This window comes from Juglans regia, chromosome 3, assembly GCF_001411555.2.
Source record: "Juglans regia cultivar Chandler chromosome 3, Walnut 2.0, whole genome shotgun sequence".
NCBI classification, from domain to species: Eukaryota; Viridiplantae; Streptophyta; class Magnoliopsida; order Fagales; family Juglandaceae; genus Juglans; species Juglans regia.
In genome coordinates this window covers 9,176,945-9,204,051 of record NC_049903.1, presented here as the reverse complement: position 1 = coordinate 9,204,051, position 27,107 = coordinate 9,176,945, and the positions used below count along the sequence as shown (strand labels likewise).

The following is a 27,107-nucleotide window of genomic DNA, read 5'->3' as shown; positions in this document are numbered from 1 at the left end:
TGTAGTTTGTGATGAAAAAAATACTCTTTATTACACTTTTAAATATCTTTTTTTTTTGTTTTTTGGGTTTGGATATCAAGGTAATTATTTTAGATGATTATCAGAATTGATTTATAAATAATAATATTTTATAGATTTTATTAAGATATATTTAAATATAAATAAATTAAAATAATTATTTAAATGTATAAAAATTGAGATGTGTTTAACTATTTTATAAAAATTTAAAAAATTAATAAATCTCATCAGTAATTAATTAATTTGAAAGATTACTCAACCAACTTTAACGGTGGATACAACTTCTCGCTTGTGATAGTAGTACGTAATCATTTGTGGCTTGCGAGGTTCTGCAGCTTTGGCCTTTTTGTTCCCAAACTTTATACAGTTTCACTTGAGCAAAGAATAAATTTACTTGTCCAAAAAATTTATAAAAAGACGTACCATGACAGCTACTATATATATAATATATTAATTGTCTAATTTAAAATTTGTAAAATGCTGCGATATAAACTATTTACCTATATTAAATTTTGGTATGTAAAAAAGCATGCAAAATGTGTCACTCAATTAAATGCTACGTACGAGCATGTAAACTCAGCCGAATACCAGGCTGTTGTGGCTTAAACGCCACTAAGCCAGTGGATTCGTTTTATGCTTTCTCCGACCAACGAGAGAGAGAGAGAGAGAGATCAGAGAGAAGGCCGTGAAAGAAAAAGAAAAAGAAAAAGAAAAAGAAAAGAAAACAAGCCTCTTGTCGAGTAATAACGAGCTTCACGTTGAACAGTAATTAGGTGCTTTTAAGACATAAAAGCAAAAGCAATGGTATTTATTGTTTTGGGTTCTAAGTTTTACTTTACTGGGGAATGACAATTGACATGTCCACTTTTGGTTGGAATAATTTGACTCTTGACCTTATTCCTTTGTTTATAAGTTATAACCGATCCGCCCCTTTATTCAAAGATGATTTCAATTCATCTGATTTAATTTTATTTAATTATTATAATTTTTTTAAATTCTCATATAAAATATAATAAAAAATTCAATTTTTTTAAATTTTAAAATAGTAATAATATTTTATTCAACTTTCAACTTTCATCTTAACTTATCACATTTCAACTCACTATGTACATAAATTGTTGATTGTTTGACACATCAACTATATATTCATTTTCCTCTTATCCAACTTATATGGAACTATAGCTATTAGATATTGCTACATGAGTCTAATACCATGTTAATAGTGTGAATGGTGTACTCTCCATAATATATAGCAGCATTTTGTAAAGTGAAAAGAATTTAAAAAAAAAAATCAAAGATTCAGATCATACCACAATTGGTTGTATGCATTATCATAGATCCAAACATGACACTAATCGATAATATCACATTGTTTAATTGCATTTACAAAATAAGAACAAATGGGTGCAAACCTCATGGAAAATCTCAAGTATAACCCCATGATACTCCTCAGAATTCATTGAAATATAATAATTCAAGAGACTACGAAGATCTTTTGGTTCTTGAATCCGATTTGCTATGATCATCTCGACCATGGACTCCCTAAAATCCTCTCTGGGATCGTAGGAGCACTTTTCCATGGCCATCACCAAAACAAACTTAGTCCCTTCATGACCTGATCTTTGCGGCCTTCTTCTCTCTAATTGTCTTGCCTCCTGCCTTTCTCTAATCATTTGATCCAGTCTCTCTTGCACCATGGCGTGCGCTAGGGTTGAAACTGACGCAAACCTCTCGGAATTTGAGCTCTCTGCTTCCTCTGACGAAGATACACTAAGTCTGCTACTGCAACACAAAGCCCTGCATCCTCTCTGCTGAAGCTGTTGCTTCTTGTTCTGTTGCCTGGACGCTTTCATTCTCAGGCATAAACAGGGAGCTGGCTTTGAAGGGAAACCAGTTCCAGAATAATCATTTATGCACAATTGGCAAGTAGGTCATGCTAATCATGATTGTGTCTTGTGTTTACCACATTTAAAACATAAGTTTAGAGTAAGGTTGGAAAGGAAATGGGAAACATCTGTGTTGTTAATTGAGCCAAGTGATTATGGTGTTTTACCTAGACCCTTAATAATTTCCTCTATAGGCCACTGTTAGGTGGAAAGCATTTGAAGGTTGGATTAATATAGAAAGCAAAGACTTCATGAAAGCCTTTTTCATAGAACTCTAAATAGCATACCATATTATAGATGAAAGTAATGGCAAAGGGAAACTTTGGTTGGCTGCACATGCCTTGTGGGTGTCAGCTCCAGCGTACTTGCTGAACTTAAAAAAGGATGGAACCAAGATGTGCTGCGCTGCTGGTAAACCACATACTCGGATCTAATGCGAAACTAAACATTCCCATTTAATTAAAAGAGACAGCATTATTAATCCTTGCTCATGATTTATGTGTGAATATAAGTCTGATTCCAAGATCACATAGGGATAATTGATGATGCATATGCGCCAAGGGGTTGTAATGGTACTATCGGAACACTTTGACAACTCAATATGTCGACAACCTTAGCTCGCTCATACGTATGGAAATAGTCCAACTCTTAGCTCGCTCACATGTGCCTAACCAAATACAGCATATTTTGTGTAAAAGTTGTACATTGTACCTTAACCGTGGAAATTATATGACCAAAAAGCAGCACTCCGGTGCGATGATTGGTGGGCACTGTACTAAGAAGGGCTCCATATATGATTGTGTCATTTATATTAAAAGAGGGTTGTGGGGGTTTGGAGATAAAGCATGTCTTATGCTTTGTTGCTCACGTTTCTTTAATTTCATGCATGGCATGTCTCTTTGTAAGTTCTGTTTGCTTAGGTGAATTGAATGGATAACATTCTCTTGGCTCTGCCCAGGAATTTTTTTCAAAAAAAGTTCCATATTACTTTTAGGAAAGCATGCCTTCTCTGCACTAGTTTTACATATGCGTACTGTGTGCGTCATCCAATTATGGAGAGAATCCTTCAAAGATATAGGCAGGGGGGTGAGAACCTCTTTTTGCGTGGATTCTTTACTCACTGATCATTACCGTTATGTTAGAAACATGGTTCTCATTCTCAGAATGCATTATTGTATTGTTTTTGAGTACCAGTTTATTAAGCAAACCACATGTTGCTATAATGATCACTTATTCACTTGTAAAGGCACAGAGAACAAAGTTATGGCCAGTGCAGAGTGCAGCGATTACAGGGCAGTCCCCAACACCTCGACTGAAATGGGGACACTGGGACCAGATATAGCTTATTTCGGAAAAGCATCTTTCCATGTTGGACGAAGCAGGCCATCCATCGAACAAGTTTTGTGCACCAAAGCCAAAGTTTTGGGTGATAAAGTGACATTGATATATTATCTAAACACTGGGTCGGACTGATTCCTGAACTTTTTCCCTCTCTTTTGGAGAAATAGAATGGATAGAAGAATTCCAATTACATCAGACACATTTACCGGGGTGAGAAGCTGAGATGAATCATATGATCATGTCACAAATCGTACAAGTTCCTTCACTTAAGTGGGATTTGAATAATGAGATGAGAAGATATGATATGATTTTAGATGAAAGTTAAAAGTTGAATAAAATATTATTAAAATATATTTTTTTAATATTATTATTATTTTGAAATTTAAAAAAATTAAATTATTTATTATATTTTATATAAAAATTATAATAATAAAATAAGATGAGATGAAATAGATGATTATAATTTTGGTACGAGCTTAAACTCCAGAAACAAAACAAAAAAATTGCAGGGAGCAACTTATGCAGCCCAATTTTAGACCATGCTGGAGATAAAGAGCGCAGCCCAGACTACCTCTTGATTGAACCTGCCACAAGGTCCATCCCGCTCCAAATTTATTCCTCGAGCTCTTTTTCAAGCGAAGCCCATGATTTCGACTAAGCAACGGACAGTCTAGTTTCTATGGACCCCCATCTCAAAAACTGGACTTGAATCTCGTAGTTAATTCGGAACGAGGGAGAAATTATTTCTTATAATAATTATTAAATATTTAAGATTATTTACCAAATTCACTCAAATAATTATATAATGAATTATATAAAACTCGGGCGTGAACTTGAAATCTTTACCTAATTCCATCTCAGACTCCGTTTCTTTTTAGTTCAGTTTAAGTTTGTTTGGTTTTTAAATTCATCTTAATTCTTCTTAATTTATTATTATTATTTTTTTAAATTTTAAAATAATAATAATATTAAAAAATAATATTTCTCATTTCAATTCAACCTAATTCAACATCTAAACACAATTTAATTGAAACATAGGAGCAGACTGGAATATAGCGTTTTGCGTGTGATGTTGACATACCCTGTAACGTCCCGTACCCGAGAGTCCGGAGAGTTAACTCATGTCACTTAAAAATCATTTTTCTTCCACATAGTACATACTCTAATTTTTCTCTATCGCACAAAATACTCATATATTTACATCACTTACTCCAGAATAACGATTCTAAGACAAGACAAAGTCTTAATATAAACATTAATCTCCCGACAAATCACAACATCAGAACACAACAAGTTTACTGAATGAAAACCATCAATACCCATATAAACCTTCTATGCTTAAACCATCATTCTTAACTCTTCTCACCCATGCTTCATATCCTTGATCCTCAACTGAAACATTCAAATCATCTGAAAATATTGTGGAGATAAGGAGTGAGTTATCAACAACTCAGTAAGCAGAGAACATATACTAACATGTAAACATGAGCCCTTTTCAGAAAGTTTAATATGCAGAAACAAAACATTTTATTTTTATATGCAGATCTCAGAAAACTTGTTATCAGAAAATTAGAGCGAATTTTCAAACATTTCATACTCAAGTCAACAATTCATATTTGAGGATTCATTTCATATTCAAAAACGCTTTGGCATAACATAACTGAACATATTCATCTTATCATATCATATCATATACCATGTTTAACCCCCGTAGTAGGGTTGTGCTATCCCCGGTGGCCAAACCAGGCAGTATCATGTGGTGAACTTCCCCTTTTTCAATCTCGGAGCCCCGAGTGTGCACACAGGAAATAACACGTAAAAAGACCACTTTGTTTCCAAAGTGGGTGCACTCATATCATATCATGGTGGTACCAACCATATCACGTGAACAGTATTATCATATCAGAACCATATTCAGAACAGATAAGTATGCCAAAGTTTTATCATATCCATATCATATCAAAACACGTGCGAAACATATTCATATCATTTCTATTTGATCAAAAACAGATCCAAATCATTTCATATCACATGCATAAAATTTCAATGATATCATATTCGCTCTTTTGCATATTTCAGAAACATGTCAAATATTGCTCATGTCTACACATTTCATGTCAAAAAAAACATTTATTTTCTCTTTCATATATATCTCATGAGGGAATGCAAAACATATACTGAGGTTGTTTTTCACTTTTTCTTTTTAAAACAACATGCACATTTTTACAAGCCAACCTCAGTTCATTTCTTTTTATGCAATTCTAGCATAGGAACCCCGCTTACCTGGACGACTTAACTTTTCCAAAAAAATTTCCTCAAAAATGTCGAGTCGACTATAAATTGTCACCTATAAAAATAATCACGTAGTTTCTGTAAGTTTCCAATAGATCACATATGTCGATATTTAAGCCTAAACTTCTTAAATAACCTATTTTAAATTTCTCAAAACTTAAAACATTCATAATCTCAAAATATATCATTACTTCATAAAATCACCAATATCCATCACAACCCACGTCATACACAAAACACCAATATTTAAACCCAAACAGCCAACAAATCTCATAGTCTAAACCAATCATACTAACAACTTCATCACCCAATCCAATCAACCCCGTTACTCCTCGGACTCAGTCCGGCAAAATCAATCAGCAATTAAATACAGTGTAATGTGCTAGTGCAAAAATACATTAAATTCACGAGAATTCTTTGAAAAATACTTATATTGCTATATAATGATTTCCGAAGGATCACGAAACTGCAAGAAGTGGCGGCTCAGTGTAAAATACACTGTGGCCGTGGGTCTCAAAAACCCACTTTTCAACGGAGACAAACCAAGACCCAAAATTGATAGGGTAGAGCCTAGAGAGGTCGGTGAAGCCAATGGTGGTGGTGGTTTGCCGTGGGTGGCGGCGCAAGGGGTGTTTTAGGTTAAAAATGCACAAATCGGAAATGGACTTGGTGGGGCTTCACCGGTGACGGATCGGAGCCGGGGTTGGGTCCATTGGGTAGCTGGGAGGTTGGGGATGAAGTGGTGAAGAGATGGTGGCCGGTGGTGGCGCGACGGCGGCGCGCGAGCACAAAGAACGCCGCGGCTTTGTGGGGTGCGTGCGGGCTACCGGCGGCGAGGTAGGGGCTGGGATTTGGGGGGTGAGGTCGCCGGCCGGTGGGGGAGCTAGTCGGCCGGGCGGTGTCGCTCACGGCGGCGCGACGGCGGCTGGCTGGGTGAGGAACGGCTGCACGGCGAGAGAGAGAGAGAGAGAGAGAGAGAGAAGAACTCGCGCGCGGGGAGGAAGACCAGGAGGAGAAAAAGAAAAGAAAAAAGAAAAGAAGAAAAGACAAAGAATAGAAAAAGAAAAATAGAAGGAAAAGAAATGAGGTCCAAACCTCACATCTTGGGTCATAAAAATGATCTAACGGAAACAATTTTAAAACTGCAAGTGAAATAAAATAATTCAAACACAGTGATTAAATTGAAAATAAATAATTAAACCCAACAATAAGTTAATTTAATTCGAGAAGAGATTTAAACACATAACAATAATTAATTTAAAGAAAGCACTTCAAAAAATAATTTTCGTAAACTAAAAATCATAAAAATAGTCTAATTAAAAATTCAATAATTTTAAAACAAAAGAATAAATTCTGAATCAATAAAAATAATTCATTCATTAAAATACACTAAAATACGGAGTGTTACATACCCACCAACAACAGAAAAATTAGGTACCCACCCGTGCAAGTCATTCTCGTCAAGACCCTCGTAACTTAAAATAAATTATTCAAAATCTCAGAACTCATTTGATCCCGCCACTTTACCTTAATTGGATTACCTGTTAGAACCACAAATTCTTTCGTCTTTTGATATATTTTCTATGGATAATTAGTCATTCCTCTCATTACTATTTGTATGAAATTAATAACACACCCTCTTAAGTGAGAATCAGACTCTCTTTAATAAGTTCGTCATAAAATATTTAATTAAAAAAAATAGTGTACAATATAAAATTATTATTTGTCTTAAAATTTTAAATTAATAAAAATAATTAAATTAAATTATTTATATTTATCTATATTCAAATCCCCTTAAAATCTAAATGAGAACCATATATCAAGTCTACGGACGCGATTAGAAGGCAATATGTATCCATTATGGAGCAAAATAAATGGATTCCTTTTCTTACTTACTAAGTCCGTATATTACCTTTTTGCGCCCATAAATCAAGCGCCCACCAACCAAATGAAGGTTAGGTAAGTACAGGGAGTTTATAAAAAAAAAAAAATACAGGGAGTATGATCCACTGCTATCCCAACCATCGTACCTAAGTGGGATATTAACCAAGCATACACGTGCAACCTACCTAAATTGCCTCACCAAATTAATTTTTATGTAAATGTTTTTAATTTTAATAGTAAGATATATTCAAAAATACTACATGATTTAACAAATGAAATAATGTTATTTTTCATCTTAAATCTTATCATCTTCAGTCACACATATTAGTATTTATTATTTAAATAAACAACCGCTTAAAATAGACTTAGGATAACAAAACATAGAACTAAGAGTATTATTTTGTACTGGATTGCAAAGAAATTGATGAACCTATAAAAGATTTTATACCATTAAGATAAATTTTTTAAATTATAATAACTCAGCTTGGGAGTTGGGAGTAGGTAATAACTTTTCATTTCCGAAAACACCCACGGACGGTGTTGATGTCTAACTAACTAACTACCTTTCAGGGCGGAGAGTCCAATGCGTAAAAATACCTTATTGACCTTGACAATCGCACACAACACATATTACTCTTCGACAGTCTGATAGTTTCAAGCGCCGCTCCCATTCAGTCACACGCAGAGACTGACGAAGATCTGAGTTGAACAATGTCTCCACCTCTCCTCGCTAACGGCAATATCATCGACGTCAAGCAGGCCTCGGCTTCCGCCACTGGAAGAGTCGCCTCCGTTTACAGCGAGGTCCAAACGAGTCGTATCGAGCACGAGCTTCCGCTTCCGTCGGTTCTCAGAAGCTCCTTTAAAATAGTAGATGGCCCCGCTAGCTCCGCCGCTGGCAACCCAGGTCACTCTCGTACCTTCCACTTCTCGTTCTGATCCACGAGTCGTCGTTGATAAATCCGCATTACTACTCTTCGCTCTCTATTAACTTCGATACTGTTTGGTTGCCGAGAATGTTTGAAGGACAGAAAACTAAAATTACTCTTTGGATTTCTATCACTTTCTTTTTTCGTTTTAGTGAATGTAAAAACACTTCCCAAGGAAATAAGAGGAATGTAAAAACTCCAAGTTTCATTGTTTGTTTTTGTTCGTTCTTTTTTCTAGCTTTCAAACAGAGAATGGAGCCTTTTGGTTTTTTCATTTGAATGTGTTGCGCGGTGTTTCCAGATGGGATTGCAAAACTATTTCCGAATCTGTTCGGGCAACCTTCGGCAATGCTGGTGCCGAGCGAATCCAATACGTTGAGGTCGGATCAGAAGCTGAAGATTGGCGTCGTTTTGTCTGGAGGCCAGGCTCCCGGTGGACACAATGTGATTTCTGGAATCTTTGGTGAGGATCTCATTATAAACGATAATTATGCATCTTCTTTTATGCACGACCTGTTTCTATTTTCGATGTATATGAATCCTTGTATTGGTGGCAGATTACTTGCAGGAACGCGCAAAAGGAAGCACATTGTACGGGTTCAAAGGCGGTCCTGCTGGGATCATGAAGTGCAAATATGTGGAACTAAGTACAGACTATATTTATCCGTACAGAAATCAGGTGAGGAAAATTGGTGTTACTTGCAGTATTCCATGAATCTGCGAAGCCTTTGATTTAGTCGTCAGTATAATTTGATGTCTGTGAGTAGGAAAATTTAGCTATTGAAAAGTTTTTGTCAACCATATTGCGTTGTATTGAAGTAGGTGAATGGAGATGAAAATATTTAGCTGTATGCTAAATTGATGTATGTCATTGCCATATGCATATACGAAAATGTACGTGGAAGCTTAATGCAATAAGATTATCACTTTTGTTATTTTTTTCTGTTTATCAGGGTGGCTTCGATATGATTTGCAGTGGGAGAGACAAGATTGAAACTCCAGAGCAGGTGTGACTAATGTTTGGATTATTTAGGCATTTTGTGTTGCGTTATCTGTGCAAAGACTACATAAATGAAAATGGTTATGATTTTTAGTTTAAGCAAGCTGAAGAAACTGCATTGAAGCTTGGCTTGGATGGGCTGGTTGTTATTGGTGGAGATGACTCCAATACAAATGCCTGCCTCCTTGCCGAAAACTTCAGGTATGTTATATGGAACAACCATGTTGTTGAAATACTATTGTTTCTAGTGTGAGTAAGCTTTGCATGTTGTTGATCATAAGTTTTGCATCACAATTTATTTTATTATCAGGAAAATCACAGTTAATTATTTCCCGTCTTTCTCATGGTTTCAGAAAGGTGCCTAAAGCTATTAATAAATATTAACTCATACAATTTTTTTTTAAAAAGGGTCTAAAGTTATCAATATCACCCCCAGGTGCCTCATGTTGACAGTAGACCTGATATTAAGTAAAATAGATTATGTGCCATGAAAAAAGCACATACCTCTTGGTGTTTACATGTCTCTCTTCAATTTTCCCAACTGTAACTCTGAAGTCAAGAGAGCAGCCTCTTTTTGCCTCTATATCAGAGCTCTCCGTAGCAACTCATAGGATAATTTTCCCCCCACTCTCTTCCTCGCATCTTTATTCATGCATAAACACCCATCAATATTTGCCATCCCTTCGTCAAAATCAAGCCTAGAAGATTTTCACGGGTGTACCGTCATTGTTTGTTTGATTCTCATTCTAGTTTTAAAGTGATCTATGGTTGAGCTTCCAGGGTGTTTAGTATCTTGCTGTGATTTCTCCCCTGGTATATTTGCATTGGCGATCATATCTGTGTAAGTTTTTCTGTATTATTTGTTCCATCAGGGTTAAAAATCTGAAAACTCGGGTGATTGGATGCCCTAAGACCATTGATGGGGATCTGAAATGCAAAGAGGTTCCTACAAGTTTTGGGTTTGATACTGCTTGCAAGGTGTTTATATCTATAACTCAAAATCTATGCCCTGTTTTCATATGTTCTTGTTTTTCATGGTTTGATACTGTGATGTTGACTATAAGTGAGTTCCATAATGTACTGTGATCTCAATTACTGAAAAATGTATTTTATATCATCGCCTCTGTGGTTAAGTAAACATTTTCATTATGAGGGACTTGAAAATCTTGCTACTTGTTTATCATAGTTTGATATTTTTATTTGCTTGCAGATTTATGCAGAAATGATTGGTAATGTTATGGTTGATGCCCGATCAACTGGAAAGTATTATCATTGTACGTATCGTGTTTGATATATTTAAAAGCAGTGCCTGTTTTTCCTTTACCGTGAAATTGCATACGCATTTATGAGTTGTATCCATCTCTGAAAATTTTCTTTCATATTATCTATAATGAAAAATATTAAGATTTTCGATGACAAACAAGTAAAGAAGAGATCAACAACATAAATAAATCACTACTCAAGAGATGTACTACGTTTATGGTTTCACACAAAAATCTTTTTGAAACTAAGCAAGACTTTAGATGTAAAAGGGATTCGGGCTTGAGCATTTCTTATGCCCATTATGCTCCATATTTTGTAAGTAGATTTTCTCTCTAACTTTTGTTTTCTGCACATGGATTTATATCTTGTGCCAAACCTCATAATTTTTTTGTATCTCGTATTTATTTTATTTTATTTTATCTTCTCAATACATTCCAAAAACACCCCTCTTTTAGACAGCCTCTTTGCCGCGACATAAAAAACATGAAAGAAAATAAATGCCTTATGATTAGTATATATGACAGCTTAAGGTTGATTTGCGCTAACCTAACGCTATATACATAAATGGCATGAAAGCCAACAAAGACAGCCTCTTAAAACAATAATAAAATCGAGAGCTATAAATCAGATACATTCAATACAACTGATTTGGAAATGGCTGCCACAAAAAGTCTTGGATTAGTCACATAAAGGAAATAGGTTTTGGGGGATGTGGTGCGGTGCAGAGTGCCCTGCACATTCATATCTATTCCATCTACATCAATAAATATCTATCTTAGCTACCATCTTTCCTGAGTCAGTTTGCATTGAAATTACCAAGTCCATGGCTCTAATACCAGTAATGGCAATCAACTTGTGAATACAATAAGTTTGGTGAGGCTTGGTTCATGCATGTATGCCATGCACCCTCGTATCTATTCATGCTACATCAGCATTATCTCATCAATTGTTCATATGCTTTTGTGGTACTTTTAGCAAAGTACTATTCACTGGGTCCATGTTCGCAGTTGTACGGCTTATGGGGCGTGCGGCTTCACACATCACTCTAGAGTGTGCCCTACAAACACATCCAAATATTACGATTATTGGAGAAGAGGTATCTTCATAAATATATTGTTATGCTTTCAGATCACTTGTGGAGCCCGTTATAGTTGCTAATAAATGCTCAAGTTCAAATGAGATATGTTAGACTTTTGTTCTATCTTTGTGGCTATCAATCCAAGCATACTTGTTTATGACAATCAATGCAACATAAGACCTGACTAAGTCCAACCCAGAACCACCTAAAATATGCAGTTTCAGGTAGTCAGTTTAAGAACTGTCAACAAGTGGGTAGATGTGAGCTCCTCCTATTATTAGTGGACTGGATCTAGGCATGAATTCCTGCTACCTACCTATTCTGATCCAAGAAGAATTGCTTAATCTATATTTACTTTGTTTTGCATCCTTCCTTAATCTCTAAGATTGCTTTTCCTCACCCACCTACAAGTATTGCTTAATGCTTCCCATCAAATAACTCAAAGCCACCTCCCAACCATTCCTTTCTTAGTCTGCTCATTTTTGTTCTATTTCTAGCTTCTCAGGTCTTTCTTGCTCTTTTTTCTTTTTTCTGTTTAGGTGTATCTCTTATATAATCCCTGTGTAATTGGCTGGCATCCACACTGTTATTATTATTAAATTTTGAACTTATGAAAAGATTCTTAGAAAAGATAAGAATCTAATTATGATGCCTCTTGCCACAGGTTGCTGCTAAGAAGCTGACGTTGAAAAATGTGACTGACTATATTGTAGATGTAATCTGTAAACGTTCCGAACTTGGTTTTAACTATGGTGTTATACTTATCCCTGAAGGTCTAATTGATTTCATTCCCGAGGTAATGTTCAGGAATCTGATGCACTACTGTTTTACAAAGCAACGAATGCCCACATCACTTTGTTGATACATAAACTACCATTACTTTCTTTGACCTATGCAGGTACAGCAGCTTATCGCAGAATTGAATGAAATCCTGGCCCATGATACTGTGGATGAAGGTGGGCTATGGAAAAAGAAACTTGCAAATCAATCTCTACAGCTTTTTGAATTTTTACCTCAAGCAATCCAGGAACAGTTGATGCTTGAAAGAGATCCTCATGGAAATGTTCAGGTATTTGTTTATTTATATTATTATGTTGGTATATCATTTGACGTCTTGTGATTTCCTAGTGATTGTTCACGTTGTATGTGTTTTCTAAAATTAGGTTGCCAAAATAGAAACTGAGAAAATGCTTATTCAAATGGCTGAAACCGAGTTGGAAAAGAGGAAGCAAGAAGGTGCATATAAAGGACAATTTAGAGGGCAGTCCCACTTTTTCGGGTACTTACTTTCTTTCCTGCAAACACATCATCATTTCATTTCACAATTTCGTAATTGATCTTTTGGTGATAGTGGGTGTGTATGTTTGGTGATTGTGATTTAGGCATTAGGCTGTTGGCTACCCTTGGGCCTTGATGGACCCAATGGTCCTCACTCATACCTAAACTTATATTCGTAACTGTGATATTTTGCTTCTTATCCTCCGTATATTTAGTTGCAATATATGTTGAGAAATATTCTTCAATATTCTTATCTCGGACATAAATTGTATTTCTGCAGGTACGAAGGGAGATGTGGTTTGCCAACTAACTTCGATTCTAGCTATTGCTATGCATTGGGTTTTGCTGCTGGAGCTCTCCTTCAGGGTGGGAAAACTGGGTTGATATCATCGGTCTGGGTTCCATCCCTTTCACTTCACCAATTATCCTTAAGGACCTTAACCTCCATTCTTTTCTTCTATTTATAATTCCTTATACTTTGCTGTTGATTGCACATTTTGGTTCAAAGTTTAATTATGTGTTATTATGGCAGATGGTAAAAAACATAGCTAAGCTAAATTTGTGATATGCTTTTCATTATGTCTCCAGGTTGGTAATTTGGCTGCTCCAGTTGAAGAATGGACAGTTGGTGGGACAGCATTGACTTCATTAATGGACGTGGAGAGAAGACATGGTATTGTCACCTTATACTTTCTTCCTCAAAGTCTGCAGATGTAGTTTGTGGGAACTTTTCTTTCTTATTTTTCCCTTCGTCTTTAATTTGGTGAACTGCTGAACAGAATACGATGTATTCCACATTATCTCTATCAGCTAGCATTATTTTAACTGGTATTCTATGCAAGTAAATAAATTCAAGGGGGAAAGATATTTTCATGGAATGTTATATGGATTTTTTCTATCGCTATGCTAAGCTTCAGAAGTTCTGAAGAAAATTATCTTGTCAAAGTATTTCAGGATTTCAATCTATAATAGAACTTCGCTGTTTTTTCATGTTATATATCTTCCTTCTTCTTTTTTCGTCAATCGCTTGAGCTGTTTTTCATAATTTAATTATTATTTTTTTCCAGGTAAGTTTAAGCCTGTGATAAAGAAGGCAATGGTGGAGCTTGAAGGTAAGACTTTGTGGGGAAAAATCTTCTCACGATATTCACTTACATATTAAGTTACATGGATTAGTTGCAATATTTCTTTGGGTACATGGTAGGCATGATGGTGTTTGGCACGCCATGAAATACGATTCACTTTTTCTTTGCTATTCTCCCCCAAATCTTAAACCAAGAAAAAGGTGATCAGCAAGTGAACTAACATGATGAATTTTCAGGGGCACCTTTCGAGAAATTTGCATCCATGCGGGAAGAGTGGGCACTCAAGAATTGCTACATCAGTCCTGGTGAGTCATTAATTTTGTATTCAACAACCATCATCTCTACCAACTTTTAGCAGTTTATGGTCTTGTTTCTCTTCATTTATTAAGCCTGAATTTTCAGAAGATTGCCCTACTAAAAATTCGAGTGCAACAACTGGACTTTTGTCCCCGAAACCCGGTGCCAATATATATATATATATAAGCACACAACACATCATCTTCCTAACAACGATTTTGATTTGCATATTGCCTGCAAGTTGAATTGCTAATCTAAATCTGTTACTTATGCCTTTAATGCTTCTATAATTACAGGTCCTATCCAGTTTCATGGTCCAGTATCAAATGCAGTTAATCATACTTTACTCCTCGAACTTGGAGTTCAGGCTTAGTAAAATTGTTGAATTCTTGCTTTGATAAGCGTTCATATATTTAGAGAAACAATCTAAATCTGTGCTGTTCTGTATCTTTGAGATTTGTCTTTTGTTTCTGTCGCATGCTTCTTTCCTAGTTTGCTTCATGTGGGATGTTCTAATTCATTAGAAATTTCTGTTTCGCTACATGTTGAAACTTGGTAGTTGAAACCACTATTAAAAAGACTTTCAAGGGCCCTCTATGAGATTCTCTTAAAGAGTTCATAATTTTTTTCACGAGTGGATTTCCATTAAATCCCAACAATTGTTTTCATTTATTTTCTAGGCAACGTGATTTAAGTTATAACCGAAATCATGGCTCCACCAAAGGGGTGTAGATTCCACAATAAATATTCGGATTTTTAAAGCGATAAGTGTTGATTGATGAAATCTCGATCATTGAATGTAATAAGCGATTGTCATTAACAAATCACATCCATGATGATTTCATCAACTTTTACTAATCAAATTCAAAATGATACTTCAGCCGGTAAGAACAGGACAGAAACTTTGTTCCAAAAGAGCGACTCAGCTTCGTTCAGAAAGCTGTATGATGCGTGCCATAGGATTTATGAACTCGTATGTAATCACATCACCAGAAGTCAACTGAAGTTACTTTTAGCTCATCCTCAAATCCTTCCAAACAAGTGACAAGTAAAGTAAACAAGAGTGTTAGGAATAACAAAACCGAGAATGAAGATCAGCCAATGCTTGAAGATTCTAGAAGCAATGACACAGCAAGATCGAAAGAAGAATATCCTGCATAGGTGACATTTTGGAATCATCTGGAATTACCTTTGTACCCAATTCTGTTATGTAAATATTCCCTAGCTAGAATATTCTATTGTGATGTAATAGACTCTATAAACATGCTACCATTCTCTGTAAATGGAATGAAGTGGAAACCAAGGCCAATATCACTACGAATGAAATCATTCAGGAATTCTGTCATACAGTTTGTTTGCTCTACTTTTCTTAGCTTCAATAGAGAGGGACGACTTTTTTGGGGAGTGGGGGTGAGGATACTGTTTCGGTACTTGGCTATTATTGAAACACATGATATGAATTAATCCCGATTAGTCTAATCTTTTGAGAGTGGAGCCCATAACATAATGCTCTCTCAGCTTCTGCAGTAGCAAATGAAAAAGAACCAGAAAAAATAACACAGTTTGTGTGCACTACTCTGCTTTGCTTTGCTTTGCTGTTTGCCGAAATTGGCAGCTTGTGCCGTGCGCTGACTACTCTCACTTTGATGCAGCAGCCCAAAAGGATTAATCACTTTTTTCTTTCTTTCTTTCCCTACCAGCAGACAGCACGACAAGACAGACGACTTGCCTTTTTATATGCTTGGCCCTCTGAATCACGTGCTACTGATTGGTTTGGCACTCGCTATGTTCTCTTGCCATGGCGTTGTGGATCATAGCATGTGGATCACCTTTTAGATTTATGTGACCCTCTTTATCCACCCTTTTTTCCCCTAATCGACATAATACAAAGTTTCATTGCAAAGAATCAGATCGGGGTGGGGTAACTTATTAAGGGAAATGTTGTCTAATTGGAGTTTGGTTTAATGCCAACAAAAATTGGTCAACAAAAGCTGCACTTGGTTTAATCTTTTTGAAGTGTTAACAGAGTTTTAGTACAAGTTACATAATGTGTTAGGCGAGGAAAGAATGATGGGTGATTAATGACTCAACGAGGAGATTCAATATATGCAATAGGCAAGAAAATGGTAACGGACAGCTAATGGCATGATCACAAAAGGTCCATGCGATATATGGCGACATAATTTATAATTAAATGAAACGTATTGTTTGAAATAAGGCTCTTAAAAGGACCATTGTAATCAGAAAGGAGCCTCGACTAACGGAATCTATCTTGAATTGGGATTTACGCTAAGTTTTTTTTTTTTTTTTTTTATTTAAATATTTTTAAAAAATAAAAAATATATATTAATACATTTAAAATTATTTCTTTAATAACTAAGTAAAAAAGTATATAAAAAAATTTTTTGAGCAGTACACTTGAGTAGTAACAAGGAGGCGACATAGTAGGCTATCTCATAAAATAAAGAGTAAATTTATGCATCATCATTTTTCTCATAATCTTCTCATCATCTTATAATATGATATTAGATGATTAGAAATTATTTATTATATTTTATTTGTGAACCTATTATCTAATACTACATCATAAGATGATAAAAGAATGATGAGAATTGAAATGATGAATAGCATTACTCATAAGATAAATCTTAATGAGACGCTCTTGCAGGAAAGATATTATTAAATAAAAAGGCATACTCTTAGAAATGATCATACCATGTAAGATTGATCAGTTCTTATAAATATATCTTGTGTTGTAAATAAGATTTCACTTGATTAAAAGAACTTAATTTCTTTCTAACTTAACCATAAGAAGTATCTCAACTGGATTCCTCGATGTTGTTTCTTTGGTTGCAAATCAACTATAAAAACATTGTAGACACCGGTAAAAATTATCATAACAATAGGCAAACAATCCTGAATGAAGGAAAACAAAAAAAAAAAAAACAAAAAACAAAAGATAATAACAGTAATTGGGTCCCATATATTGGTACAGTGGTAATAAATCTCTGCAACCTCTCTGATAAAAGTTGTGTCATGGCCATCTTCGCCATCAAACGGTCCTTCGTACACAAACCTTCTGTATAAATGAGATCTACGGTGCGTTTGGAACTTAAACCATTCTCAATTCATCTCAATTCATCATTATAATTTTTTCAAATTTTAACATAAAATATAATAAATAATTCAACTTTTTCAAATTCTAAAATAATAATAATATTAAAAAATAATATTCTAACAATATTTTATCATCTCAACTCAACTTAACTCAACTCACTTTAACATCCAAACACAACCGAACTTAAGAGAATTTGAATCATTCACACATGGTGCTAAAGCACTTTTCCTTTTCAATGAATTGGACATGTGAGACCCCCTCGATCTGCATAATCGCAATTGGTTGCAATTTGAAAACCCAGATTTAAAATGGCACGTTCGCGTCACATCATGGCCAATGATTGAAACCCAGTTTTTGTTGAGAGGCATTTATGGTGAGTTTAATTTTTATTTACACATTCCTCTCTCGCTTATGTGGTAGTAAAGTGATAGAGTTTACTCATTTATTATTCTTTTTATATTTTTTTTAATTTTTAATTTTATTTAATAATTAAGAAAATCATTAATAATAAAATTAAATTTTTTTCTTAATGATTAAAAATATTAAAAAAATACTTCAAATAAAATAATAAAAAATAAAAAACTTCAAATACACTATAACTAAAGGTAGTGATAAGTAGTAAAAGAGTAGGAATTCTATCACTACCTTATCTCATGAAAAATACTCTCATATTTTATAAAAAAATTATAAATATGAGATGTGAAATTGAATAGTAGCTGATATATAGTAAATCTCTTATTATAATGAAGTGTTTGTTAGAGAATCTCATCCCCGTCTCATATATCTTAATTTATTTATTGAAATATTTGTTTGATCAGAAAAAATAAAATAAAAGCTGGTAACCAAAATTTTGATATTTAAAATTATGAGTGCAAACAAAAATCTATAGAATATAGATAGTATGTTTTATTGTTTCGCTTACCAACTTGAAAAATTACTGGAAAATTAAATAGATAAGATTGTTTTAAGTGAAAAAATAAATTAGTTTTTTTATTAATTTTTTAATCTTGTTATTTCACTTTTTGATGTATTAGTAAAATTTTAACCATCTGTAAGCCAGATCTTAAAATATAGAAATAATCTACTCAACACCCGGTCTATTGATCGCACACCACACGAACCCGGTTTGTAGCCCACGTCACGGTTCTTCTCTCTCACCCATCACGCTTCCCTCGGCCATTCTTCTTCTCCCTCAGACTTGAAACGAACCTCCCTCACCCCCAGCTCGTTGCAGCACCCCACAGACCACATGAAGCAACGACATCTCTTCTCCCTCTCCCCGATCGTCAGACTCTTCCCTCACCCATCACCCCCCGATGCCCCTCACCCCAGCCCATTCGCGTCTCTCACCGCTGAAACCCTAGAAGATCTCTTCTCCCCACCCCCAACAAAAATGTGAATAAATATTGGACCAGTTTTTCTGTCTTCCTTGTTTCACTTTCTTCTTCTTTATCCCCCCTCTTTTCACACTTCTCTTTTGTACCCATTTTCTTAATCCTTTTCATTCTTCACAACTCGAACCATGGAGGAGGCTAATGGTAAGGTTCCCTGTAACTATTTTTCTTTTTTATGTTTTCTTTCTTTTGTTCTATAGTCAAGTATCTAAGCTCCCTTTAAAGCTTTGCAATTTATCTTGGTTGTGATTCTTGCTTATCTATATTAATTTATAGTTTAGAGTTTTTTTCTTTTTTCGGGAGTTTCCAGATGGGTCCATTATCATCACACGCCATGACACTATTTATGTATATATTTTATTACAAGCTATGGTTCTTTAGATTTTGGGAAATTAGCTGTTAGCATTCTGGGTTCATTTCTGATATCTGCTTTTCATTTTTCTTTGCTTAATATGGTGCAGTGTTAGAAATGTCAAAGAGATCTGCATGCTTTCTTCAATTTCTCCATTGATTATCCAGTATGTCAGAAACAATTGAGATGACTATTATAAAATATTTCCCCCTATTTTGGGTTTGGGTTTTAAATCAATTTCCTGTCTTTGTCCTTCTATTGACAACGGTGTCATTGGCGTCAAGAAATGCAGTCAATAGTGCAAAATGGAAATTTAGTCATATTTGAAAGTTGAAACTTGAAGCTGATGAGTTTCTATCATTTGGGGGTGATGGCTCATGGTTCTTGTGATACTATTATCATGAATGGCGGTGTCCCATCCTTTAACTGCTTTTTTTTTTTATTTGTAAATAATAAAAAAGGAACTAGTTAAAGCTGCTATCAAATAAGCAACTGAGTAACTTACTTTCTATTATAAGTGATACCTTAATATAAATGCAAAGCGTCACAAATTGCTTCTGATATGAGCAGTCAAGAACAGAGGACTATCTCAGTTGTAAGAGATGTGAACCTGAAGGCCCATCAGATCTCTTGAGGCTTTTATTGAAACATGCCTTCATGATCTATGCTCAGAAATTGCATAGAAGAATTGTTGTTATGTTTGTTTTGCGAACTTTTATTCCTCATGTTCTACCTAGCTATTGCTTTCCTTCCTGTGGTGGTGTGAAAGCTGGCTTATCCATATATGTCAATATATGTGTGTATATAGGAAATGGGTTAGCATATTAAAATACCTTGATGTTATTAACTCTCTTTTGCCCTCATTCAGATCGTAGTGATGGATGCTAGAGATGGAACACTTGCTGTGGCTTCTGCTTTTACTGGCAGTAATTCCAAAGTTGTCTTGTGCCCGAAATGAAGACTCGAGAGTTAGTTGTATATACAACCAATTGAATACTTCTGGGTGGTACTGGAGTCAGTTGATCTCCTGTAATACTTCTGAAGTCCAAAAATGTAATGGCATTTTTAGTCTAGTAGTTGTAATATTTTGTATATGATTATGTAATATGAGATTTACTTGTAATATTTTCATTTGGATGACAGCCGTTAATATTTTCTTGCCCGTTAATTTCATTTGGTACTTCTATGCCCATTCAAAATCGTCTATAGTGCCATACCCATTAAGACACGTCTGCAAGCTTAAACAACAAGAAGTACCAAAAAAAGGAAAAAGAAAAAGATTCTTCTCACATTCTTAACCTTTAGGATACTGCTGATATTTGCTCATAAGCTTATAGATGGACTACTACAAAGGAATTATCAAGGTTAAGGATAATTATATGAGTATAGATATTATGCTTAACAAACCATAAAGCCAAGTTTTTAAACACATCCAAGCATCAGTATTTTAGGAATTATTATGGTGATCTTTTTGGCAATTTATGGGCCTAAATCTACCATGCCCAAACGCTCTTTGTACATCTTCCTTGAAGGCTGGGTCAGAGTTTATTGCGGCAGCTCTTGCCACAAGCTCATTTACATCCAATAACCACCATTTACACCAGCAACGTAATCACCATCAAATTCTCGTAACCATAACATGTAAAATCAGTAGCAACATAATGACCATCAATTTCTCATAACCATAACCTGTGAAAAAAAATCACTAACAACATAACCACCATCACTTCCTCAACAAATAAAAACATTAACTACAACCACAACTATAATCTGATCTTTAGTGAAAAAAAAAATTAACACCCTCCAGGGCTCCATAATTTACATATTGTACATTGAACTCCATAATCTGATCATTTACATATTACACATTTACAAGTCCACCATAATTTTGTAATGTATAAGACCGACCATCCGGCTCTATTACATCACAACAAAAATAATTTTCATACCCCATTCAACCATTTTACAATCACATTTTTAGATTCCATACCCCATTTACAAAAATAATTTCCATACCTCCCATTTGTTACACCAATTCATCTTAACCAATTGTTGCTCAAACTCAGCCACTGATTTGCACCAAGTCCCAGGCATGCACGGCATTTCCTGGAGATATGCAAAATTGGAAAATTAAAACAAAGACAACAAGATTTGAAGATTCCAAGAAGATTATAAAGGTGAAAAATAACCTCACAACCAACCGTGCTCATGCTAATGTCAATCATTTTAAAGTTAATTAGACAATGATGAAATCAGAAACTCACAAACAACAAAAGCAATAGAATAGAAACTCCTGTAGGATAGAAGAGACCACAAAGTCTTCCTTTTTTTTTTCTTTTTAAAATAAAATTTCATCTCAAAGCATTTCTTCATTTTCGTAGTAACAAAAGGCAGGACGAAGCTTATTCCAGCATTGATTTAACCACTGAAAAGTGATAACTGCTGCTACTAATCTTTCAACTTATCATTTTGCACAATTTCCCACATCTATTGCGTATTGAGATAACAAACCTCTTAAATTGAAAGGAGGTCTAAAGGATTGAGATCGTAATTTATGCAGCAAGTAAACCATTTCTTGGCCATATCTTTAGTATTGTTGAGACCAGATGCTCTTCTTCTTGATAATATAGCCTTTTTCCCCCACCTCGTTATTGATTTCACATTTTACTTCATTCTCTTCTTTTTCATTCATATTAACATATTCTTTCATTATTTCTATCTCCATTTGAAGAAGCTCTCATTTTCGTGCCATATGACTGAATATTCATTATCCTAAACCATTGAAGTTCCTTCGTTTGTGGAGTAATTCAATAACTTGAGGTCTATGTACCCACATCCATGACTGGTACACCACTTTGATATCAATTGCTGGAATTAGAAACTCACAAACAACAAAAAACAGAAATTCACAAATAACAAATACAATAGAAACTCCTTTCATATAGTAGAACCCCGTGTGCGTATATAATAAATATATATGTGTGCATATATATATATGTATGTATTGTGGTTCAGTTAGTTAGAAAATGAAATACAATCCAGACATAATGCAAACATATACCAATCTAATCCTTTTTTTTTTTATAAGTAACCAATCTAATCCTAACTTAACAGTAAATCCAATCCAAACCAAAGATAACCAATAGACCTCAAGTCCTAACACAACACGATCTCTCCCAATCTTATTCAGATGCACAATTGATTTTTGGCTTGTCTTCTATGACACTTCCAATTTCACTCTCTAGGTCAGAATGGTATTCCATCAGACAATATCCCCGATGCCCCACAAATTTATTGCTACGTTCGTGTCTCCATTTTATAGTTTATACTGACCTTGTAGATTTTACATCGTGGTCTGAGGCTGTATACTTTTTTTGGTCAGGTACGCGGGAGGATAGCGGTGAATTAACATAAAAAGAGATTATCAGAGCTTAGAGGAACTCGGGGGTGATTAGTAACAGAGTGAGGGAAATCAAGTACGTATTTCCTTCTCCAAAAAACTACTGAAGGGCATACAACATCAACAACGCAAAAATCCCACAAAACACATATCAAACAAATACAAAATCGCAGATCCATTAAACACAAAAGCACAAAATATGAGTAATGTTAGAAATGGAGAGATGAAACGAAAAGAGAAAAATAAAAACCATTTTCTTTCATTTGTTACCCTTGTCGGTGGAGCCAAATGACAGACGACAAACGGTGGGTGTCGGCAGCAAGAATGCTAGTGGAGGACTGAAGCCGTGCGGAAATGGTGAAGCCGGAGGAGAACTTTTGCTATGAGGTGCCGGAGTGATGGAGCCACACGGTGCGGGCTGAGGGTGAGGTTGGCGAAAGGAAGACCAGCGGAGGGAGTGGGAGAGAGAACGCAGGGGGAGAACAATGCGTAAGGTGGGGGGTCGTGGTGGGAAATTGAAATGAATCTGCAGACCCACAAGCACGTTTAAACTTCTTTAAAAAATAAAAAATTTAAAAGCCACGTAGGCGGTGTGCGGAGGTTGAGGGAACAGGAGGAAGTTGTATAGTATAACTCTAAAATATATGCATATCTACATAAATTATATTTTCTTTGAAACACTTTTAAAAAAAAAGAATAATAAATAAAAAGAAGTCAAGCGCCTGATGATCGAGAAAGAGGAAAATGGCGAAACCCAACGCCTAGTGCCATGAACCGTGTGGTCCAATTCCATAAATGCTTTGTCCGACCACCGAACTATTATACGGTATACCAAGTTACCAACTATTTGGAGAGAAGTGTTACTATCGTTTAAAAAAAATTAATATATAAATAAATATATAAATTGATATTATTTTATATGATATACTAAATAAATTTTATAATAAAAATAATTTTACAATCAGACGTATGATATTATGATATTTGTGAGTTTATTTTTATAAAATCTCTTTTGAATTAAAATATTTTTCTTTGATAAAAAAAGAGATTTCACTAATTACATAAGTTAAGTGCAAAATTATTGTCGACTCTAACTTAATTTCATTTTTCTTCTTCTTCTTTCCTTTTATTTTCTACACATGATTTTCATCCCATAATCAAAGACAATATAATTGGATTAATTAGTACACTATTCCCATCATTAAAAAAAATCAGAAATTACTTATATCAGCCTACTGTTGATGTAAGCCTCAACACACCTAGTGTTGCTGAGTTTAAAAAAAAAAAAGTGTTACAGTGTGCAGAGAGTGCAGCTAATGCGTAGCCGTGCTCAAAAAAGATTGGGGCTACTATGCTGCCCCACTCTTATTGTTGGTCGTACCGTCAGTATTTTTTTATATTTTTTTAATATATTTAAATATTTTTTAAAAATAAAAAAAATACATCAATACACTTCAAATCACTTCCTTAATTACTAAGAAAAAAATAAATAAAATTTTACCGAGCGGTCAAATAAAACGGTATAAATGAGTGGACAAAGTAATGTTTTCCTTTAAAAAAAAATGCATTTGAAATCTTAAAATAATGAGTCTTCTTTTTTAACTTTCTTTAGCAACAGAACTCCCTAAAAAAAAGTTGTACGGAATTAATTAAGCATATAGTATAGGTATATTCTTGCATTATCATATTTTCATTGTCAAAATCACCTTTCCCACCGTAAAGGAACCTACCTAGCTCTCTCACCTATATCCTTATGTTTGCCATCCTTTTTTGTTCTTTTTGTCAAGCCATTCGAATCCAGATTCTCCATGCATGTTCTAAAAGCCATTGATATAAGATGCATAGAGAGGGAGAGAGAGAGGGTGACGGCCCCATGCCCTTTTGAACTCTTCTTTAATAACGATACATACACATTCTCTGGATTTCCACTTGCTCTCTCGTCTTGCATTTTTGGACCCTCTCTAAATATTAATAACGTGTATATATATATATATATATATATATATATATATATACACACAAACATTATCCTTTGGAGATATTTACGGCCAACTACAACATGTCAACGCAAAATCACTGTCTGCTTTTAAAAATAGAATAAGTTAGGATAGATAATGAGAAATTGTGCAGGAGATGGATGTGGAGATATTGCGTGAGTGGGGATATTCGAGTACTGCTGACTGCCCGCCAAGAAACAAACACAAGTAGTGCAGATCGAAGATGGAAGAAGAAACAAATGTAGCTAGCTACCTAATCAATGGGAAGTTTCTGTAACCACACGCAAAGGCAGGCAGGCTTCTCTTTACTCATGATCTGTAACTTGCATCTCATGTACGTTCTTATCCTTGTCTTTTTCGTTTTGCCTTTACATGTTTGGATTTCACCAAAAAACAAAAAAGAAAAAATCAATAAATTGGGATACGTATGATCGATGGAGTCTGATATAGGCAACCGGCATACATGTCTTCCATTTTCATAGGACCACTACTTATGAATCTATGATCAGATAAATAGCCCACTGCATGCTGGTGCTGCACTGGATATATATACATGGATCATTAGGAAGTTGGATGCAACACAACATAGTTACACAGGTAGGTACAAAGGCCAGGCCACGTGGCTGTTGCTCTCAACAAATGTCTGTCGTTTGGAGTGTTGGTAGGACCCCTTCCCATTAATGTAATTATGATTTTTTTTTTTTTTTTTGCCTGCACATGGCTCATCATCATTTTGCCTACAAACAAACGCAAAATCCCGTCCGGCCTTTCCTATATATCTACCATTCGATCCCCTCCTTCTGTTTTTCTAAGGAGGCAGCTTCCTTGCATGAATTGTCTAAATGGCCTAATGCCTAGTATATACTTAACTATTTGAAAATAAACCAAAGATATATATATTAATTGAGCTACTACGTACCCTTAATTAATGATGTCTTTACATGAGGACATGACCACCTAATTTGCAAACAATTAATCCTTCTGACCCCTGATAGCCCCATCGTCCTTAACTGGGTTCCATCTAAGCTTGTCACCTTCTGCACCTTTGTGTTTGATATTTGCAGATTTCCAACCATGTGATCTTACACCTAAATCTTGTGCCCCATCCCATGGTGCAAAAACTAGCACCTGTTGAAAAGGGTCCACTCATGTACATTTCAAGCCAGCATGTTGTTTAAATTAAAGTCATTAAATGGTTCTCTAGATATTTAGATATGGATACCATGGGCCGGTGGGTGCATGAATCAAAACGACATGATATTCCACCGTGTTAGTGAAAACATGAGCAATATTAATATACAATCTCTAGTAAGAGTAGTATTAAAACTAGCTTTATATATATATCATATCACTAAAGTTGCGTTTGGATGTTGAGTTAAGTTGAGCTGAGTTGAATTATTTATAAATGATAGTAAGTTGAGATGGTAGAGTGAGTTTTGTAGGGTCCACCTAAGATGAGATTAAGGCCTCGTTTGGTTGCAAGACTCAGCTAAAATTAACTCAGTTCAATCTAATTTTAAACCGAATCTAACTTCCAAACACTCAACTCTCAAATTACTAAATTCATCTCAACTCAAAACCTTTTTACACGTGGAACTCACAAACTTTTTAAACTTAACACATCTTTATACGTGGGATCCACAATCTTTTTCAATTTTTCATAAATAGTATTAAACTCATCTTAACATCTAAACACATCTAAACTCATTTTAGATAGGCTTCACATAACTCAATTCACCTACTCAACTCATTACTATTTATAAAAAACTCAAATCAACACAACATCTAAACGTAGTCTAAATATGTTTGGATGTTAAGATGAGTTTAATACTATTTATGAAAAATTAAAAAAATTTGTAGGTCACATTTGTAAATAAGTGTTGAATTAAAAAAATTTATGGGACTCACATGTAAAAAAAATTTTGAGCTGGGATAAATTTTATAATTTAAGAATTAGGCGTTTGGATATTAGATTAAATTTAAAATTAGATTAAATTAAGAAACAAACGGGCCTTAATCTTCATTCATCTTAGAATAATGAAAAGATGGTAGAAATTTGTCGTTGGAATTGGCAACGTGGGGTCTCTACTTTTTGGTCCGGTGGTTCGGGTTATTGACATGCAAGGTGTCTATTTTATTTTTTTTATCTTCTTCCACAAAGTCATAAACTTCCAGCTACAGGGAGTAATTTGATATAATATAAATATATATATTATTTATTCTCTCCAAACAATATATTATTTTCTAAGAGAAAAGCTTGAAATCATTAAATATATATATGATTTAAGAATTATTAAGATATCATTTAATTCTATGTGGATCGTATAATCATTTAATTTTATGTTATTTGGTTGACGTTTGAATTTTTTAAATAATTAGAAATATATAAGCAATAACATATTTTTGAAATATAGTATGGAGTTAATTTGGAACTTGAGAGGAAACATCATGGGTGGGGGATTCATGTGGTGAATCATGATAGAATTGGATCATGT

The 27,107-nt window shown here is 34.7% G+C and overlaps 2 protein-coding genes and 1 long non-coding RNA gene across 3 annotated transcripts; 2 read left to right on the top strand and 1 right to left on the bottom strand.

Moving 5' to 3' along the window:
* Positions 1 to 273: 273 nt before the first annotated feature.
* Positions 274 to 1,871, bottom strand: LOC118347969 (probable transcription repressor OFP9). The gene is made up of 2 exons (XM_035688671.1): positions 1,431 to 1,871; positions 274 to 375 (listed from the first exon to the last, which is right to left on the bottom strand). The coding sequence occupies exons 1-2, from the start codon at positions 1,869 to 1,871 to the stop codon at positions 274 to 276; spliced, it is 543 nt and encodes a 180-aa protein (XP_035544564.1).
* Positions 1,872 to 8,039: 6,168 nt separating this feature from the next.
* Positions 8,040 to 14,948, top strand: LOC108997636 (pyrophosphate--fructose 6-phosphate 1-phosphotransferase subunit beta). Its single transcript, XM_018973993.2, has 16 exons — positions 8,040 to 8,328; positions 8,652 to 8,813; positions 8,908 to 9,029; positions 9,304 to 9,357; positions 9,445 to 9,551; positions 10,223 to 10,328; positions 10,561 to 10,624; positions 11,621 to 11,709; positions 12,356 to 12,487; positions 12,590 to 12,760; positions 12,855 to 12,970; positions 13,250 to 13,361; positions 13,558 to 13,642; positions 14,037 to 14,081; positions 14,291 to 14,359; positions 14,648 to 14,948. Exons 1-16 carry the CDS (start codon positions 8,133 to 8,135, stop codon positions 14,722 to 14,724), a joined length of 1,707 nt encoding a protein of 568 aa, XP_018829538.2. The 5' UTR covers positions 8,040 to 8,132; the 3' UTR covers positions 14,725 to 14,948.
* Positions 14,949 to 18,582: 3,634 nt separating this feature from the next.
* LOC108997651 lies at positions 18,583 to 20,528 on the top strand. The gene is made up of 2 exons (XR_001997182.2): positions 18,583 to 19,007; positions 20,084 to 20,528. It is a non-coding gene; the product is annotated as an uncharacterized LOC108997651 (long non-coding RNA).
* The last annotated feature ends 6,579 nt before the right edge of the window (positions 20,529 to 27,107 follow it).

What these genes read in the sequence shown, in the direction of transcription:
- LOC118347969 (XM_035688671.1), bottom strand. Translation starts at nt 1,871, where the DNA reads ATGAAAGCGTCCAGGCAACAGAACAAGAAGCAACAGCTTCAGCAGAGA. An exon ending in TACTTGAGATTTTCCATGAG is followed by an intron (nt 376 to 1,430) that starts GTTTGCACCCAT and finishes AACTGTATAAAG; the next exon opens with TTTGGGAACAAAAAGGCCAA.
- LOC108997636 (XM_018973993.2), top strand. Translation starts at nt 8,133, where the DNA reads ATGTCTCCACCTCTCCTCGCTAACGGCAATATCATCGACGTCAAGCAG. An exon ending in GGGCAGTCCCACTTTTTCGG is followed by an intron (nt 12,971 to 13,249) that starts GTACTTACTTTC and finishes GTATTTCTGCAG; the next exon opens with GTACGAAGGGAGATGTGGTT. An exon ending in GAATTGCTACATCAGTCCTG is followed by an intron (nt 14,360 to 14,647) that starts GTGAGTCATTAA and finishes CTATAATTACAG; the next exon opens with GTCCTATCCAGTTTCATGGT.